The sequence below is a fragment of the Delphinapterus leucas genome, chromosome 11 (assembly GCF_059928025.1).
Source record: "Delphinapterus leucas isolate spDelLeu-1000000601 "Yukka" chromosome 11, BTC_Dleu_Yukka2, whole genome shotgun sequence".
Lineage (NCBI taxonomy): Eukaryota > Metazoa > Chordata > Mammalia > Artiodactyla > Monodontidae > Delphinapterus > Delphinapterus leucas.
Window position 1 is genome coordinate 19,080,964 of NC_143139.1, and position 20,462 is coordinate 19,101,425.

General features: G+C 36.2%; 1 protein-coding gene across 11 annotated transcripts in view; it reads right to left on the bottom strand.

Moving 5' to 3' along the window:
• Positions 1 to 4,720: 4,720 nt before the first annotated feature.
• Positions 4,721 to 20,462, bottom strand: part of SOX5 (SRY-box transcription factor 5) — a 997,502-nt gene continuing 981,760 nt past the window's right edge. For all 11 annotated transcript variants that reach the window (XM_089919966.1, XM_089919964.1, XM_089919967.1 and 8 more), the window contains 4 exons: positions 19,827 to 19,935; positions 17,076 to 17,249; positions 11,340 to 11,556; positions 4,721 to 9,728 (listed from right to left, as the gene is read on the bottom strand). In XM_089919966.1, coding sequence (XP_089776092.1) covers positions 9,425 to 9,728; positions 11,340 to 11,556; positions 17,076 to 17,249; positions 19,827 to 19,935 — 804 coding nt within the window. In that variant the 3' untranslated portion in view covers positions 4,721 to 9,424. The remainder of the gene's footprint in view (positions 9,729 to 11,339; positions 11,557 to 17,075; positions 17,250 to 19,826; positions 19,936 to 20,462) is intronic.

Consider the following 20,462-nt stretch of genomic DNA (forward strand, 5'->3'; position numbering starts at 1 on the left):
AAAATGATTCTTGTTCTGATTTGAAATCCTGCGTCACTTACAGTCTGGTTCATTAATCATATTCTTGTATTGTTTGTTTGCTTAACGTGTGCTAGTCTTATTTGCTTTATATCTTGTATAGACCTATCATGGTACTGAACATAGCATAAAAGCCAATTTGAAACATCTGATTGTTGAAAAAGCTAGTCTATGGGACATGATAAATATTCATCACAATCACAATTCTTCCAGCTTTATCCTTTGTAAATCCTTGTTTAATCCGTATATCCAGTTATCTATTCATATGTATACTATCTTTCTCTCTGACCCCCTGCAAATTGTCTTTATAAAACTGCTTAAGGACTGATAGGTAAGCATATACGAAACAAATCTACAGCTTTTGTAAATCTGCTTACATAAAGTGGCACTTTGCATTGTTTCTTATCCCTTAAGTGTGAAATCCATCTGAGAATTTAGGGCAATGAAGGTTTATTTCTCATGATAAACTTGCATGCTTCCTTCAATTAAGCAATGAGAATTCTCTAATCCATGTAGTTTCTTTGCCCTGGCTGCTATGAAAATGAGTTGTTTTTTAATGATTAGAGCTGTCCTCCTCAGACAGTGTACACACACACACACACCCCTCTTCTGTAAAGAGGCAAAAGGTAAAGAGTAAGAAAAAAGGAATATGTGTGTGTGTTTCTATAATGTGTAAGTATATGTGTGATTTCTTTTTATTTCTTACTCTTTACCTATTGTCTAATTGCTATGTGCTGGCATTTCTGTACTTGTGTATTTAGTGTAAGCCACTCCAAATTTTTTTTTTTTTTTTGCGGTACGCGGGCCTCTCACTGTTGTGGCCTCTCCCGTTGCGGAGCACAGGCTCCGGACGTGCAGGCTTGGCAGCCATGGCTCACGGGCCCAGCTGCTCCACGGCATGTGGGATCCTCCCGGACCGGGGCACGAACCCGTGTCCCCTGAATCGGCAGGCGGACTCCCAACCACTGCGCCACCAGGGAAGCCCGCCACTCCAAATTTTGAAAGAGGGTGAAAGAGCCTATGAATTGACATAAAGTCAACATGATGCACTAGGGAGCAGAGACTCATCAACTTTGACAAGAGTTTGGCTTTTTATTGCCAGAAGGACCAGGTTAGCATTATTAATTTAATATTTGCCAAATCCTGAGTCATTAAGACAAGGAAAGACAAACCATACTACCTCCTATGATCTTTATCATTTTCCCTGATTTGGATTTTTCACTCATAAAAATGTCTAAATATTTTTTCATGATACAAACTCAGATTTTGTGTGTTTAAAATTTACATGAAAAGTGTAAAACTTATAAAACTTTATCACAGTTTGTCAACATAAACTTTGGGGGATCTTGAAGTATCTGAAAAATTAAGTGACCTTTTAAAGTGTTTACTGTAACAATAGGAGACAAAGATAAAGCTACATCAGAGGATTTTATAAGCAAGAGTCTAAGATATAGGTGATATAATAGGCCATAATATCAAAGCTTATAGATCTGTTAAATCAGTGGGTTACAGGGAAATGGATAACTCTTTAATGAGGACAATCTAAAATTCTCTCTTCAGTATCTTTAGTTAGCATTTGTGCCCAGTACCACTGGCAATTTAGTTCATCTTCCAGATGTCAAATAAGCCCTGACCATAAGAAAGCAGATTAACCCCTCTTGTGCATGTTAACCCAGTAGAGGACAATGATGCTCAAAGATCATTCCCAAATAAAAAAGACAACTTGTGTAATTATTTGGGGCCTACTAGTAATAATTGTAGTCCTGAATCAAACTTAAGTTCATGCAACCACAATTTATAAACTTGTAGTCAATTGTAGGTTTGAAATATAAGGCAAATTGAATGCTTACCGAAGGCCAACGTTAGAACAGTTTGAACAAAGCCAGTCTCCCATGTAAGTAATTACTTACTTCCATGTAAGTAATTATCTAAATATTTTCTATGGTTCCTCCAACTTTCTACCAGGACCACATGAATTTATTTTAAAAAGTTATCACAACAGTGATTTTAAAAGTTATCACAGCAGTGATTTTTATAAACAAGACTTTATTTCAAATATATTTTACAGTTTGTGTGTAATTAGGATTGCTTTCCAGAATCTGAAATTTAATACTAAATTGAACAGGCAATGTACAAAATGATGGTGTTTACTTAGGCCCACTGGATTCCTACAGTTGTTCTCGTAATTTTTCTTTTTGCTTTTAAATTGAATCAGTGGAGACATTAATGATAAAACAACTTTCATTCTCTTGGTTATATTTTGAATACCAACAAAGTACCATTCCATACCATATTCACTTGTATATTTAGAAAATGGTAATAATAGGGAGAGTAAAATCTCACGTATCTGGACTTAGTTGCAAAACGATGAAATACTGTGATCAGAGCTGAACTGGTTCATTCTTGGTGGTAAAAATATTGGGTTGGCCAAAAAGTTCGTTCGGGTTTTTCTGTAACACCCAAACGGACTTTCTGGCCAACCCAATAGTTTTGCTAAGCAAATTGGTAGAACAAACTAAATTGCAGAACAAATGTTTAGCCTGTTTAATAAAATGTAACTATTTTTAAGAACTTTTAACAATACTATTGCATATGCTTTACATACTAATTACAATGCTTACTTATAAAACAGTTCGTCTCAGCTAGTTATTAGGTTGCTTTAGAAACTCAAGAGAAATAAATTGGATATTTTTCATAAATATTCTTTAACTTAGATATTGAACTAATTCATGCTTACCTTCACCCCCACAGTTATAATTGAGGTTTTGATGATGATGTCAAGTTATAAGTAGGGATAACTTCTGAACTTTAAAATTTGGTAAGAATGACAGTATCTTGATTTTTTTTTTTCAGTATCTTGATTTTTTTTTTTCAGTATCTTGATTTTTTTAAAAACACATATGTGAACTTCCTCAAACACCAATTTCTAAAATTGTCAGAATTGAGATTAAAAAAAAAAAAAAAAAAAAGAATGGATTTCTTTTCACTATTGCCAGAATTTTTCTGGTTGTTCAAGGCATTGTCAGTAAGAAAACCATCTACTATTGCATGCTAGTCCTAAATATTCCGTAAGAAACTAAAAAACACAAAGGCCAAGAAAAGAATGTTTCTATAATACAGTGTGACAGGACAAAACAAAGAATTTTACTTGGTAGGAAGGAGACCAAAGGTGGGATTTTGCACCTTGGGTGAGCCAAGCTTTCGTAAGCAGACAAGATTCCCCATCTACATATACTTAACGTACTCCAATGATGCTGCTTCCTGAAGAAACAGGATGAGACTGGGACCACTGTAGCTGTAGGTGGTCTACTAAAAACACTATATGGAATGATCATTTCTCCACTTCTACAATGGATATTTGCCTTTCTAAAGCACCTCAATTTTTTGGCAAACATTAAGTGGGTATAGTTTTGTGTGTTTCAGTTGTAGTTTCGGTGTCCGACTGGTCTGGAGTCTCTGAAGTCTACTACTTTGCTATGATGAACAAAAGGAGAAGCAGAGAAACAAGGATAATATGTGCACATGTTCTGGTGGATCAAATGCCCTCAAAAACAATCTATGAAGGGACAGATTGAGAGCTCTTTCTAGCCTCAAACTCTTGATGAATCACTGACCCTCAGCTTCACAGAGGTTTTTATAGAGGCCTAAGGTTAAAGTATGGTAGGCGATAGCATCTGCAGAATGTGACATGCACAAAAGGTAGATAAAAGAGGAAAATAGCCCCACCTCTTGGTTGTTTTGAAACACTAGGGCATGCAGAATAATTATTTGGAGCTGGTTAATAGCAACAGCTTTATCCCTGTCCCTAGAGATTCTGATTCACTACATCTGGAGTCTGGCCTAAGAATCTACATTTTTAACAGTTAATTCTAAAGCAGGTAGCCCACGGACCAGACACTGTAAACTACTGATACTTCTGTGAAGGGTTACAATGGGCAATGTGCTAGTAGAACATACCTTCTTTATATACTTACTTCATATTCATTTGAACCAGATGTTATGTAACCCAGTTTCTTGATACTTATTTAAAAACCACCCAATTAAACAACCAACCAACCAACCAACCAAAAACCCTTATGGGAAATGATTACACATAAAACTATCAAGATAGAAATACATATTATGGTGGAAGAGACAAGCAAAAATGGCCACTGGAAGGAAAGGAGCCTTCTTGTTTTAACATTTGCTTAAAAAGCTGAAGGTAGAATCCAGTGGTTAAATGTCAGAATGTTAAACAATTTAGAAATATCCATTATTGTAAATTAGATACCAGTAAAGTGAAAATTATTTATAGTTCTTACTTTCATAATCTGAAATTTAGAATTTCTATACCAACAATAGACTGAAATTCAATTCTCAAGTGTAGAAACCCTGCCCCAATGACAGTGTCAAGCTTGGGAAAAATGACATTAAGGGTGCTTCAGGCTGCAGGATTTTTAAGTGTTATTAGCTTCAATTACACACAAGAAGGATAACTTTTGACATTACAGTGAAGCTCTCTGATGAGATGCATTATAAAGAGGTCTTCTTGAATGTCCACCTCTAAGATCTAAACCCTTAGTTCTCAGTTCAAAGTCAACTTCAGGAAGTGAGGTTATCTATATCGGAAACAAAATTAAATTATTTTTCATACTTTTGCTCTTTTTATAAGAAAACTAATGATTAAACCGCCATAACAAGAATTGTGAAAAGAAACACAGTATAATAGGTAAAGAACACATTTGCTGTTTTTATTGGTGCCTTGCATGGCAGTAATACTGAAAAAAGAGAATGCAAAAACAAAAAACAAAAACAAAAACAAACAGGTTGGTGGCAACCCACATCTTTTTTTTTAAGAGTACATAAACTCCTGTTTTATTTTTATTGTGGCATGAATGATAACATAAAACCAAAAACATGAAAATATACAACTTATATTACACTATGTGTTATGAACAAAATATAAATCTATAACTCTATGTTATATTTACATAATTATTTATTTTATTAAATTTCAAGTGAGATGGTAGGTTGCACATACTTTGTTTTAAGCTCCAGGCATTTGATTGTCTCTTTTCTACATTTTCCCATTTTTACTCATAAAATCCAAAACATTAGGACTAAGAGCTTTAGAGCCAGTGGAGCTGTATAAATACTGTTTTAATGAACCAGTGACAGAAACACTGGGGAGGACAGGAATCAATCAGTAGAAAACCCAACATCATCTTCAACCTGGGAAATTGATCGTTATAGGAAACTTTAAAATTAAATACTGTAAAAGCCTGTCTAAAAGAAAACCTATACCCTATAAGACAAAAGAGATCTCTGAACCACTTTAAGTGGGCTTCATATCTTTCCTTGCAGACCCCATAATTTTTATTTTACTATTAACTTGATAGACAAATATTTTATAAACCTGTTTGTAAATATACAGTTGTTTATTACAATTCAAATAATTTACCCATTAGAATGAATGAAAACATAATGATTTTTGATGTTTTAAATGTGATATAAGAAGTTTCTTCTGGGAACAGTAACATCTTCTGGATTAAGAAAATATCTGAAATTGGACCATAAAATATTTAAAGATAATTTTCTTTAAATGAATTAAGGTAAAAAGTCTACTCCAAAATCAAACCTATGAAATAACTTCATCAAAGAAATTCTTTTATATTTGTTCCTTATAAGAGGATTTGGTTTCAATAATGATTATGTTCTTTGGGAGGGATTTTATACATGGTTAACTCTTAACTGTAGATGCCAAATAAATGTTAAATATCGACTTAACTAATTTAGGTATAAGTGGACTAAAGAACAGTTTTGTTATTTTATACAATTGTGACTAGACAAATTCTTAGTAACTTATATATGAACTTTAACCTATTTTCTCCAGTGATGCTCTTAGATTCATATTAAAACATGACTGTTTTTAGAAGAACTGATTACAACAGCCATAAAAAAACAGAATTCTGGCAAGATTATCCCTCAGTACTAGGGTTAGCGTGTGTGCCTGTGGTTTGTGTGTGTGTGTGTGTGTGTGAGAGAGAGAGAGAGAGAGAGAGAGCAAGTAATGTGAAATGTGAACAGGTAGGTAGGAAAGGGGAGAGAAGGGAGACTTTATGTTCATTTGAGTTTGATCTTACTCTCATTTCCTCTCCCTTATCGTTTTTGGTCATCATGGGGCACAGAAAAAGAATACAAGGTTTTAGGATCCTTTACAAAAATGATAAACCAATCAAATGCCAGAAGGCAATGTGCTAACCCAGTAGGCTGCCATTCATAGCACCTTTTATCAAATGACTTCAAAGCACTTTAAACATTAATAAGATTTTTTGTTTGTTTTCTTTTGGGGAAAATTAAGGCAAAACAATTGTGACCCCCAGTGAATCAGACATCAGAACAAGAGAACATAATGCAAGGCTATGGACTCGCTTTTGTTTCAATCCATGCACAGTTTTGTCTTTCTGACATAAATCTAACTAAATAAAACTAACTTCTGAATTTCAGCCGTTAAAGGTCACCATTAACAATTTCATTTTCCCCTTCAAATATAACAAGTAAAAAACAAACAAAAAGACCAAACAGAAGTGTTTAGTCAATTCACTGGTAAGTGTGTTAGAATTTGTGTCAGCCATGAATGCCCTCAGTGGCATCTACCTGGAGCTAAAACAAAGTATTCTTGTAGCCCAAAGTCATGAAATGAAAACAAAGCATCTTTATAACATGGTGGAAAATAAGTGTCCAGCAAACGTGAGAGGTGAACCCACATAAGTCAGAAAGAATTTGTTAACAAAGACAGAACAAATTTTTAAAAATCTGTTTTCACATTGTACATAATAACGATATAAAAACAAGTGTCCATTTTTTTATCCAGAGTGCTTAAAAACAAAACAAACAAAAACAAAAGAGAAATTGTCCGTAGATGACTGTGGCAATTAAATAACTAAAATGAGTGATGAGAGCCTAAGTTAACTGAGATTGAATACGACCCTCCCATTAATTCACTTGTAGGTATTAAACACCGGAACGTGACATTTGTTGGGGCCAAACTTTTAAAAAGGAGAAAACTTATGGAAGGATAAATGAAACTGTGTGAGTGAATGTGTTTGTGTGTGTGTGTGTGTGCATATATATATGTATGTATACATATATATATATACATGTTGGAGATGGAAATTTGTTTTAAATATCTAACAACTTATTGGCTGTACTTCCAAATCAGAGGAGAATAAAATAGAAAGGGAGAAATAAATTATGCATAATTTACTAATCTGGGAACAGCTGACCATTATTATTATTATTACTATTATTATTATTATTTTATCATCATCATCATTATTACAACACTAGCAAAAAGAGGCAGTTCAAACGAAAATACAGTCATCAAAAACAAACAGAAAAACAAACAAAGCGAAGTCTCTGACAGGCAGGATATGATTAGCTCCTCCAAGCAAAACCCCAGAGCAAGTCTTTTGAGAGAGAGAAAAAGAAAAAGGATTTTTTTCTTATGTATATGTAAAAATCAAACTTTAGGGTCAGGTTTGGGGAGGGTGGGATAGGAAAATGATGACTGGAGTGAAAACCATAGCACATCCAAGCTACTGGTTGGAGTATTTACTGTCTGATGGTTCAGCACAGACAACACTAATTCAGTTTAAATGATTTCCCACTTATTTGGACAAGCCCTACGACTGCCTTGGCACTTGGCTGGCAAAGTCTAAGCAGCCCCGTCAGCATCAGTTGTTGCTCTATGCACACACTCTGCTGGAGTCAGAAATTGGACTTCAGTGGATTCATCTTACAGCAAGAGTAGAGCAGTGGCAAGGGTTGCTGGGCTCAGCCAGGCTCCCTCTTGTTGGGCTGTGACAACTTTTAATCAAGTCCTGCCTTTTACGGCATGAAATGCACATGGCCCACAATTCTGAAATGCAAATGGCCTCCACCTCATTTCATGGAGGGATGAAAAATACCTTATAAAATCATCAGTTCCATTTCCTGATCAGGAAAGGATGGAATGTTGAAGAAATAAGCTAATTCTATATTTCTAGAATATGGGCAAATATATTCAAGGGAAACAATGATTGTTTTGCTTGAAGTTATCAACAGGAAAAACAAACAGAAATCATTAGGTAGGAAATGTTAGTGGAACCATCTGACCAGGGAGAAGGAACATCTGGGAACAGTTTGCTTCCCTGTTATACACACACCCCTCTATTACACAGGGCCACCTGATCCACCCAATAATAATCATATTAGAAGTTTAAAAATATAATTTCTGAGCCCTATATTGGTTAAGTTGTCATTTGAAGTGCAAAGTCAAGGTCACGGCTGCTTCCAGACCAGTCACTTAGAAGGATGTGGGATTTCATCCCCAGATGTGGGTTTAACTCACAATGGTCCAACATTATTCCAATTAGTACCATAATCACACACATACATACACACAAAAATCCAAGATCAGAAAATATTTTTTCCTCTAAATTTCTTATGTCTCTCTCTCTCTCTTTTCACCTGAGAACAGCACCTACAGTTTCCATTAAAAAAAAAAAAAGTCAAATCTCACCAGCTGCTGGTATTTCAGGTTTTTCAAGGGATTGTCTAAGATATAACACTGTCCTAATTTAAGAAGGAACAGGAAAAAGGAAAGGGAAAAAAATCAACTGGGTCAATACTTCAGTACAAATTTGGCACTTGCTCAAAGATGTAGTGTGGTGTGCAACAGATAAGAAAGTCCTCTAAAGAAAATGATTGCTTATTTTGTGGTGGATAGCAAGGAAGTTAAAAACAGGCTCTTTTTCCCTCTTCCCCCCCATGCACAGACTCCCATCTTTAAAGTATAGAGATGGAGAAGGTGGAGAGAAGTAAAGAGAAATTCATCTTTCTTTTTTTTTTTCTGTCAGGTGCATTACCGAAAGCAAAAAAAAAACCAAAAACAAAAACAAAAACAACGAAAGGAAAGAAAGAAAAGGAAAAAAACCCAGAAACCCCAAAAAACAAAACTTATTTCTTTTTAAAAACTGTAGCACAAAACAACAAAACACATTCACAAGCCACTTGTTGGCACTGTGTACCTGAGTGAGAATTTCTAGAACATTGTAGAACAAACAGCCATAAAGTTTATTAAAAAAAAAAGTTGACGGGTAAGACTTCAGTGCTTGGATGTAGCAGCTGAATTACTGGCATTATTTTACCCATAGCTTATTTCAATCTCTTGTTGTTGATATTGTTGTTTGCTTGTTGTATTTTTATTTCCTTTCCAAGCCTTTTGAGGCTGAGGTCTATTAGTCAGCTGATGTCCCAACTATTTAAGACTAACAGTTAAAGTAACAGTCAGTGTATGAGAAAGTTAATGTGCTTGGCCACTGGTAAGGATGAACCAGCTAGGGCTTCTTTAAGTCCTAAGGTCACAACAATCTTTTGACCCTTATCAGTTGGCTTGTCCTGCAATATGGTTTTCACTGTCACTCCCATAATCTACATCTGGATCATCCTCTTCCTCCTCGTACTCATCATAAATTTCTCCGTTGATGTCCTCAGCCTGGATCTCTTCTTTGATATGTGGCTCCTCTCCTTTCACGCCGTAAGTGCTCTGGATAACAGGCATCCCAGGCTCCGGGCTGCTGGACACGCTTGAGTGCTCTGAGGGCAGATGAGGGGAGGGCATTCCAGCCATGGCGATGGCTCCAGGGTACACGACACCAGCAGTGGCGATGGGGATCTGTGCTTGTTGCCTGTTGGAGAGGAATTCCCAAAAAGAGACCGTGGGTGAGTGGACAGTTGGATGCAGGCCTTACTTACTCTATAATTAATTTGCTCAAGTTGTCCAACTCGAAGGTCATGATTTTCACCCTGTTGCCCGACGTTTTGGAGACTGTATCCTACTTTGATCCCAATACCTTACTTCTATGTAGTGCTTTATAGATTACAAGGCATTTGCACGTGTTACCCATTTGATGCTTAAAGTGATTGCTACTTTTCTACTTTATGAAAAGAAACTGAGGGACAGAAAGATTAAGCAGAAGAACTCAAGTCCCTGAGCCCGAGTTAATTTTTCCTTCACTACAACATGTCAAAACAGTTTTTAAAAGAATTAAACCTAAAGATAATTCAATTTTAATGGAAAAACCCTAAAGTCTTAGAGCTCTCAAAATAAAACTTTACTGCCCAGAGCTCACCAGAACTGAACACGGTCCACCTCATCCCTGAAATAGTTTTCAGTGGGGGTAGGAAGTAGGGCTGGCCTCATGGGTGGACCACCTCTGCAGCTGTACAGGACCCGGGGCTTAGACAGATCCTATGCTTGGTTTAAAGTTCTGTTGTCACAATCCTGAAATTCTTAAAAAACCTTTTAACAGGGACCCCACATTTTCATTTTACACTGGGCTCCACAGATATATTCTGTAGCTGGTCCGAGTATGAAGGGATTAATAGATGATGTTCATTTATGCCTTCTTTCATTCATTCGTCTGGTTACGATTTCCCCAAGGAGCGCTGGTCTCCTGCTCAGCGTGGAGAAGAGTCCTGCACTGGGATATAAATCACAGACCCTTTGGACAAAGCAAGCAGCTGCTCTCAGGGGAGTGGAAGGGATAGGGCAGATTAGAAAAGTTTTGTGGTTTTTTTTAAAGTATCCTCTGGCCATTTTCAGAACAGTACTTATTAGTCTAAGAAGCTCTCAGGGTCTTATTTACCGTTCCAGATATGAACAACTTTATTTCTGTGCTTTGTGATAAAGTTATGCAGAAACAATGTGGTTGCAGGCCTCTGCCATAGGAAGAAGGGTAAGACATACTGAGAGAGGCATCCTTAATTCAGAAGGAAACTTTCCCATTCACAACTTGTTCTACCCTGAAGAGAATCCCTACTTTATGTGATCTCGTAAGGCCACACGTGTGCCTTGAGAGCCCAGAGACTCTGCTATATTCAGAAACGAGTCTTTCTTTCGGAATCAGTTTTATGTTGTATTATCTCAGCTAAGTTGTTAGCTGCTGTGGAATTTACACTGTGAGGCCTTGGAATTAATGAAAACCAGCAAGAAAAAGAACCAGGAAGACTTCTATGTTTTTAATAGCAAACTTCAAAATTCTTTACTCTCAGATATTTTATTTTCAAACCAGCCATTAAGAAAACTCCTGCATCAGAGCCATTGTTCTAGGAGCCTGGAATGAATTCACATGAAGTGTTCTTTCTCAGGATTATAAGGGGACAGTTTAGTCTCTGAAAATACACTGTGCACAGGTGCTTTCTCAAAATGCTGCTTTGCAACTAAACAAATACATCGCACATCCCATTAAGTGTAACAGGAAATGTTCTTTATGGGAAAATGACCGGAAGGCCCTTACCCAACGTTGAAGTATTGCCGCATTTCCTGCCGCCTGTTCCGCATGATTGCCTTGTATTCCCCGATGCGCAGCTTTTTGCCATCCACCAGGCAGGTGCGCTTCGGCCTGGGCTTGTATTTGTAGTCAGGGTACTTCTCCAGGTGCTGCTTGCTGAGACGGGCTTGCTCCTCATAATATGGCTGTTTCTCTAGGTTTGTCATAGCTTTCCAGCGAGATCCTATGAGGAAAAAAAGTCACAATTCCCATTTGCACAGCGGCTGAGGATCCTAAAAAGGTATAACTGAGAACACGAAAATCTAAAGTAAAAATGTTGGCCAAATCCCAGAAATACATAAAAAGGTTATGATTAGTGAGCTCTGACTCAAGAGGTGAGATGCCACAAGAACAGAGGTGTTGGTGGCAGTGTCCTCAAAGACTGTGCACCCAGAGATACAAACACTAAGCAATATTTTTCTTCTGGCTTGAATGAACAATTTAGCCAAACTCGTACCTTATGTACTTAAAAGCTCATAGATGATTTAATGGAAATATCTTTCATTTCTACATTAGACCATGATGTAATTCAACTGTGAACTGAAAAGTTATTCAAAAATGCATTACACAGTTTGAATCTGAGGGTAATTATCTAGTTACTGGGTACTGTTATGCAGGGTACATTACTTACTACAAAGGTTTCTAACGTATGGTACGTGTAATTCTCATCCTCCCCCAAATGTTTAAATATGCTTATGTGATTAGTTAAAAATTTATTTCATTAAAATTCTAATTCTAAAAAATACATTAATGAACATGCACTGGGTAACTACTGTGTGCTAGATACCGTACTAAAACCTTTACATAAGTTGTTTCATTTTTGCCTTTCACCATAATCTCGTCAGCAGACAACATTTATACCTATTTCTAAAGATTAAAAAATTGAAGTTCAAATAGATGAAGTAACTTACCCAAGGTCACACAACTATTAAATTGTGGATCACTGACTCAAACTTAGTCAGAATTGAAATTGAAATTGTGGTACAACATGTATCCTTACATACCTATACCCATCTACTATATAGGATCTAGCAGAAATCAAAACTCACAATAAGAAGTATGTGTTCAGTAATATTTTTCTCTTAATAAATCACTTTCGATAATATATAAAAATGTCACTTCCTGTGATAGAGTGTGCATTATTAATGTTAGCCCGAATTGGTTTTCCCTTTCTTTTCACTTTTAATTTTGGTTTGGATTCAAGTAGGATTGCAAAAAAACAACTACTGGAAGCTTAATTAAAAATAGTTTATGCTTATTCTCAATATAGATGTGATTTAAAGCTTTGATTCTATCAGTATGGCTATGTGCAGCAGTAACAGAAGTAGTAGTAGTAGTAGTAGTAATGTTTATTTTTTTATTAAGAATGTGAGAAAAATCTATTTGCAGGTGTTTATCTGCAAGTACTCAGCTCAACTCTACCCAAATGCACAAAGACCAAAATAACTGGAATTAGGAGATCCCTAGCAAATATGTACTGGCACTGCTGCCTTTACCTAAGCAAGATCGTAAACCTTTTGAATGAATTCATTACTTAGCCATAACTCCACATCTCAAATGCAAATAGCTCACTAACGAATAGTACTTTCCTACAAATGTACAGAATTCCTCAATATGGGCTGTTATATTTATTAAACGAATGCAGAGGAAGGGACAACATCTCTTCCCTTAGAATTCTTTCCTATTGGAACAGATGTTGCCTGGGTGGGTATATCCACGTAGGTGTTACAAAGATTTATAAACAGATTTTTTCCAATCTAGACAGCCAATATGATTTCATTATATTTACAACAGAAACTCAGGTTACAGTTCAAATAATAACAATTTTTCTACTCCTTTCTCAAACTTGTATTTAAATACAGTGTCCAACATTTAGTTAGCTGGTCAGGCCGTATCATTTGTAGGTACAATCTCAAACGCTTTATTATTCAACATTATTTTCTAGAGGAACTTGAAAATCATTATGTCGTTCTCAGGGCAAATATAAACACAAGTAAACCTATAATACTATTGAACTAGATCAATTCTTCTTGTGGAGTTTCTTATATGTATGTATACCAGAATTTTGACCCTCAGAATAGGAAGTGGAAAAGCAAACTTATCAGAATAACTTACTGAATAATTAAAGAAATCAAACAGTGGATCAAGGATGGTTGGCTTGAAATTCACTAACTATGTTTACCACCAAATAAAACAAAGAAACTAGCATTCTCAGTTAGAATAGGAATTGCCAAAGATTCTTCCCTAAGTCTAAATTGTTCTATCAGCTCAAAAAAGAAGAGTTTTCTCTAAGGAAAGGGAATGATTATGCCCCATAGGAACATGCCTTGGAACGTAAGAGCCATGTTTAGATGTCCTACTACGTGCGTGATGCTGTGTTCATCACCAGATATGCAGCAGTGAGTTGTTATGGTTCCTATCTCCTTGGAGCTTATATTCCGGCCGAGAAGAAATACATTACATACGTAATTGCAAAATGTATAATTTTAATTGTGGAAAGTACAGGAAGCTATGAGAACACATGATAAGGAGGTGAGATCAATCTTCTGTAGGTCAGGAAGGCATCGCTGCAGAAATGACTCCTAGAGGGATTGAAAAAAAACAAGAGCCGCCTATGGAGGAAGAATAGAATGGTCAAGGCCTTGTAGTGGGAAGGGGGAGTAGAGGAACCTAAAGCTGTTCTGGCTAAAATGCAGAGAAAAAAAGGATAGTAAAAGATGTGTAAATTCTCAAATAAGTTGGCCTCTAACTGTGGTATGAACTGGAATCAAAATATTTTGAAACTTGATAATATAGTTTCTCTGGAAGTATCACTGAATTCTAAGCTATATTGAAAAATATGGCCATATCACTGTTACACGTCTTTTCAAAATTAAGAATTAAGGGCCAATTTGACCCAGTTAATGCTTAAGCTAACTGCTCCATTATACGACCGAGCAGAGCAGTGGTTCCGTTTGGTGGCAAAGGCAGCTATCATTTTTTAATAATAGCTTTCGAATGGGGATAACCAAATGACAGTTTGGTTTTGGTTTCAATGGCTTTGCGGGTACACCAACCACTGTTTGTAGCTGCAGTGTAACCCCCTGAAACTCACTAGATGAGGATGGGAGGGCAGCATTTTAGATACCTTCAAAAGAGATGAAAACATCTCCTTGATTTGGGTGTGGCTGGCTGCTCACCCTGGACCACGTACAGGGAGTAAAAGTTCCCTGCTGCTTTCAAAAGATGAGCCTTCAACGATGCAAAAAGAATTAAGTACATTCAGATATTCCTCCTGATGATAAAAAAGAAGATTCAATCGAAAATATTTGATGTTCAAAATGAGAAAAAAAAATCAGTCTTGAAAGTACTCTTTTCCTTTCTAAGCCTGGCAACACAATAAAAATGAAGAGTTTGAGCTGGGCAACAGTGTCATCTCCATGGGGTCTGTAATGAGTTTGCACATTTTACTCTAACCACTGTGTACCTAATCAGAAAAAGATGTCCCCCGTCCCCTGATCTAGAGCCAAACGGTAAAAGGTGATTCCTTATGTTAACAATTTCAGCAGAATGGCTTATTAAAACCAGATTTTAGGGTATTATAAAATGCTTAGAAGCCCTTTAAAATGTCAACTAGGATCTCCAGAGACTACGTAAAATGTCAACCCAGCTCAAGCGCCTGTTTTAAGCAGAATGAATTAGCAGCATGCTGTCGGAGGCTGTTATCCAAAACAATTAGTAAAAGGGAAAACATCAAGCTTTCTTTGTACTTTTATATGAAATGAGCCATCTAGAATGATCTTGTGGATATTCGAAGATCACTCATTTATTTGACGCTATGACTAAATATTGAGGCCCAAGACACCTCGGTGGGGTTTTTTTTTCCTGCTATATCTTTAATTAATATAATTTCATTGAAAAATCTTAAGCTAGGCAGCATTCTCTTTCATGCAGCCTATTATGATATAATCATATAGTCATTCTAATATTCTCTCCTTCAAACCAGAAAGGAATTCTTTTAGCCAGTCATCTCTTTCCCATGAAGGCTTTTGCTCTATTTCCTAAAATATTTCACTGGTATTTCTCTCATACTTAGAGTAAGGTTTTAATCAGTGATTATTATTTTTTTAGTATTCAGACACATAAATGAATGACATAAAGACACGTTAAACAATCTTAGTTTTTAGTGTTTTTTTGACATTTGGGGATTTCTAATTTGATAATAACTGATATATTAAAATATGAAATAAGCTTACATCAAGTATTTTATTCTTTTCTAGAGTTTTCCCAAATGAAACAGATATGGTATTTTTTTAAACGAAAAATTCATATGGAAGGTAGAATGTTTTCAAAAAAAGAAAAATAGATCAGAGATGGTAGAGATGCAAAAAATATGCATTTTCTTTTGATCAGTTTCAGTTTTTTATTATATTTGGATATATATTTATACATAAATATTCATACATATTTATGCATAAATATTCATGTTTTCTATGTACACATAAAGCTTCGCATGTTCATATCTTTTGAGATAGCCTTCATCTAAAGAGCTCAAAATCATTTAGATGAAAATTGAGACACAAGTTTAAGTAGTTACCGGTTTTTGTTTGTTTTTGTTTCATTACAAATGTACACTGTGGACTGGGAGGCACCCTATTACCATTGTTGAAAATATGGGATCATAAAAACGCATGTACATGTTTAGTAACCACTTTCAGATGATCGGTTCCTTAATGTAAAGAACCAAGAGGCAAACTACATTAGCTACGTGTAATTCCAAGTGCACTATGGATTTTAACAAAGCTTTAATAACTTCCACAAATTTTGTTACTTATTTGTCAAAGACAAAATGTGCTGACAGAGTTAAGTGTTTGTCTTCTAATTTTTTAATTTAGCTCTTAGAAGTCAGAGAAAATAAAAACTTGCTTAGGTTGTCAAGAACCTGGACACCATGCTCTTGAAGGTAAAGATGATGGTGAGGATGACATTGATGATGGTAATGATGTCAAGAGAACAGCACCAAAGAAATGGCCTCTTCCCTTCCTTCTTTCTGGGACTTAAATTGGTGTATAATAGGTCTCTTTATAATCAGTACTCTGTCCTTTCAACCATCTTTGCTGTGTGCTTCAGTGTCTATGTATGTTGGGTAAATATGTACTTTTGTCATCTGTTAAGCTGAAAGCTGCAATAGCAGGGAAAGTCCCTTTTTAAATGATACTGAAAATATGCGTAAGGATACTAAAAGTAAAAATTAAAAAATGTACACCCAAACGTCTTCTTGTGTCCTGACAATCTAAACTGATTTTCAATTATAGTATTAGAGCAGACATCATCTCCACCTCCACCCTCACCCCCATGACATGACGAATTCTATAGTGTTTACAAAGGAAAAGAACAAATAAGGTCAATACCAATACTGAGTGGCTTGTGTGAAAAGAGCTTTTTTTCTAGTCTTAATACAAATATTTTAAATTTTTGAAGAAGAGGAAATATTACAACAACTAGTGTAGGAACACACATCTAAATCAGAATCTGGGCACAATTTCTCGATAAATGTGGAATGCTTCATGGTCAGAAGAAAAGGCTCAATACGATGTACCTAATTTTTAGATAAGCAGAAAACATGAGCTGCCTGGCTTCCAAACCCAGTCTCTTTCAACAAATGCAGAAAACAAAACTGTACCTGTATTTCATACATCATTTAACCCTTAATACTTTTCTTACCCAGTATCTTGCTGATGTTGGAATTGTGCATGTCAGGAAAGGCCTGAAGGATTTTCCTTCGTTCATCTTTAGCCCACACCATGAAGGCATTCATTGGACGCTTTATGTGGGGTTCATTGCTACCACGCCCCCTGGATTCTCTATAAATTCTTGATTCTGAGACTCCAGCACTTCCTAAAAACAGGGAACATTGCTTCACGTTAGTGTTAAAACTTATGGCAATTCCCTTCCTTGCATTATTGTTTTTCAGTCTATTAAAATATCTGAAAATCAAAAGCACATCAAATAATGGTACTTCTAGTTCTTGAGCCAGATGCTTGTTTATGAAGGTTCTGTGATAAGCCTTGAGGTGTCAAATGTTGTTATTTGTATTTTTAAGTCCATTTCTAATATATTTTTCCTTTCTTTCAATGGACTATGGACTGTTTCACCATTTACTTTCAAGAGCACACGAGAAACTTGAATATGTGATCTTTGATACAAATTGGAAAGAGAATAGTTGGGTTAGGTCAACAGGCATGCCGGTACTGTAGAAATATTAGATAGGTCAAAAAGCTTACAAAATTGTGAAACACCAAACTGTTCAGCAGAATGGATGACTACAGGTAAGGATGTGTCTCTGCTACCTGAAGACTGACAGAACATAGCATACTTTTTCTCTCTCTGAGGCTATATAAAAACACTGCTAAATAAATGTTTAAGGTTAAAATACAATATAGATATCTCCTATAATGTGTTTGGCTTTTCTTTGAAATTAAATATGCTGATGCAGCAATGATAGTCTGGTTCCCAAAACATACTTGAAAATGGTAGGAAAAGAACAAACAAATGGTTACATTCTATGGTTTCTTACGACGTCTACAGTCACATATTTAAGGTGAAAAAAAAAAAGTTCATTTCCCTGAATTTTCCCACTAACATCTAAGTTATCCAAAGAGATCCATTGATAATTACATTCCAAACAGCAAAACTCAGGATGAAAAAACATGACCAAGTGTCACACTGGAACCCTGGGGAGCTTCAGGCACTCCTCTAGGCTTTATCTGACTTTGTAGAGTGGCTTCAGCAGATTAAACTGCTTCCAATGATACTTGAATTTAGGCAAAGAAAGTAAGGAGAAGCAAACCATATAACTCTGGCACTATGTTCTCCAGGGTTGTCATTACAAAAGATGAAAGAGATATATTCTGTTAGCATGTAAAACTTTCAAATATTTTGGGATTTTTCTAGAGCACTGCTCTTCTTTTCTTCCTTCATCCTCCTTTTCCTTTCTTAATTTGAAGGAACAGGAATCAAACAAAATTACCCAGACTTGAAGACCTCTGTAGCAGCAAACAAAAAACATAGCTTATTTGGAATTTCTTATTATTTCTCTTTCATAGTATGCTCTTTGGTCTGATGAAGATTGGAAAATATTTTGCATATGAGCATGACTGAATATAACAAATAACAGCAACAAAAATTTTGATGTTTTAATGCTGATTACCGTGGGTATATTTTATCACGCTGACACAACTTAAAATTTATGAAATGTGTTATTACCAGTAATTGTCTTTTTATTGACAAAAATGAGTGCTAATATATGGTGACATCTTCCTAAAATGGGTTTGTAGGCAAATGATCATTTGCACAGCCGCTTTTTCTTGTTCTTACACCTTACAGCAACATAAGCAATAAAATGAACATTATGTGATTTCATCAAAGCTAAACAAGCTCTCTGTATGTACTTAGGCCAGGTTTATCTTAGCCAAGCAAAGCAGAAAAGAAAAGGAAACATCTGGATACAATAGGCTAGAAAAACACAGACTTTTCTTGGATATCCAGTTCAATAAAATTTGGTCTCGACAGAATTATCTGGTTAAATGCTCAAGTTTGGCTAGCCCCTTGGCTGCTCACTGGTTTGCCCTGGTTCAGTCTTTTTCTGTATGCAGGGAGCTTCTGCCGTGGTAACAAAGTTGAGGACCATGCTCTTGAAATGCATGTATGTCACCTGACACTGGAGAGAGGGTGCCAGTCGGGGCTCAGTGTAAGAGGAAAAGCACTTTCTTCTTTTTCCCTCTTTGCTGTGCTATTAGAATTAGAGCATCAATTTATTTAGTTGTCCCTGTGGATATTTAGAACGTTCAAAGATGATGCAGACAACAGAAGTCTCAAGGCATGTGAGGGAAGCATGAGACTGTACCGCTGGAGCTCTAGTTGGGTTACAGAGGGTAGGCAGGGCACCTGACTGTATGGTAGATAGTATAAGAGGGAAAGGGTCCCAGATGCAAGAAACTATCCTGAAAATGTCCTCTGAGCCATGTATTCTGGTCAGGGTTTGACAAATGAAAACTTCAAAATGTGCTTATAGAAAAACATTTTTGAAAAGTTTGTTTCAGGTGTAAGAAATAGGGAAGTGAGAGACAGGGACAATGATGATTGAGAGCATTTGCTTTAGAATCATGCCATCTTGAATCCAAGACCTGCCTTTGGTGCTTACAGCCCTGTAGTCTTGGAAAATATGACTCAAAATTCCTAAGGGCTAATCTCTATATCTGTAAGAGTTCTTATCTCACAGGTTGTGCTGGGGAGTAATGAGATGATTTATACTCAGCAGAGCGTTTGGCAGGTGGGAACCACTCAGTACATGTGAACTCTTACTGTAATGATCAGGTATGAGGTGGCTGTCTTGTATATTTTTTAGTAGTTTTAATTGGTATTAAGCAGACACTTCTGCACACTCCTGGAATATATACGAAAAATTTCACAAACCATCAGAATCTCCACTCATATTGAAATCCATCATGGCATGGCTAAATTTTCCTTCTTCATTCTGTTTAACTGCCAGTTGCTGAGTCAGACTCTCCAGTGTTGTTTTTTCCTTTAAAAAAGAAATTTATAATGAGATCTCAATCTGGAAATTATAATTATTCAAAGACATTTTTTTCCTTGGGCTATATATAACGCATTAACTCCTGGAAGGGAGGAGATGCTGATTTATTCACCTTTGCACATTCAGCACGTTATAACTGAGGTAACTGAAGCCAATGATCAGCAGGATGTTTGAAGGGACTCTGATTCGCAGAATCCCCTATACAGTCTCGGCATTTGGGTTTGCTAAGCCTAAAGGATGGATGCTGGGATCCTTGGAGACAACCTTCCCAAATCACAAAATGTGCATAGAAATTTCATGGAAGCAACCTGTTTTACAACATTTGGAATGCCTGCTTTATTTTTAGCCAGACAGGAAAAGTATAGAAGTGGCATGAGGCCCAGAGAAAGTCTTCCAATAGTCAGGTGACCAAATGATTGAAACATAATTCACAGTAGTGCCCTCGGGTTGCCATCTCCCTAAATGCCATCTGCATTCCTCATGCAAGGGTAATGAAGACGTTTCAATATTCATTG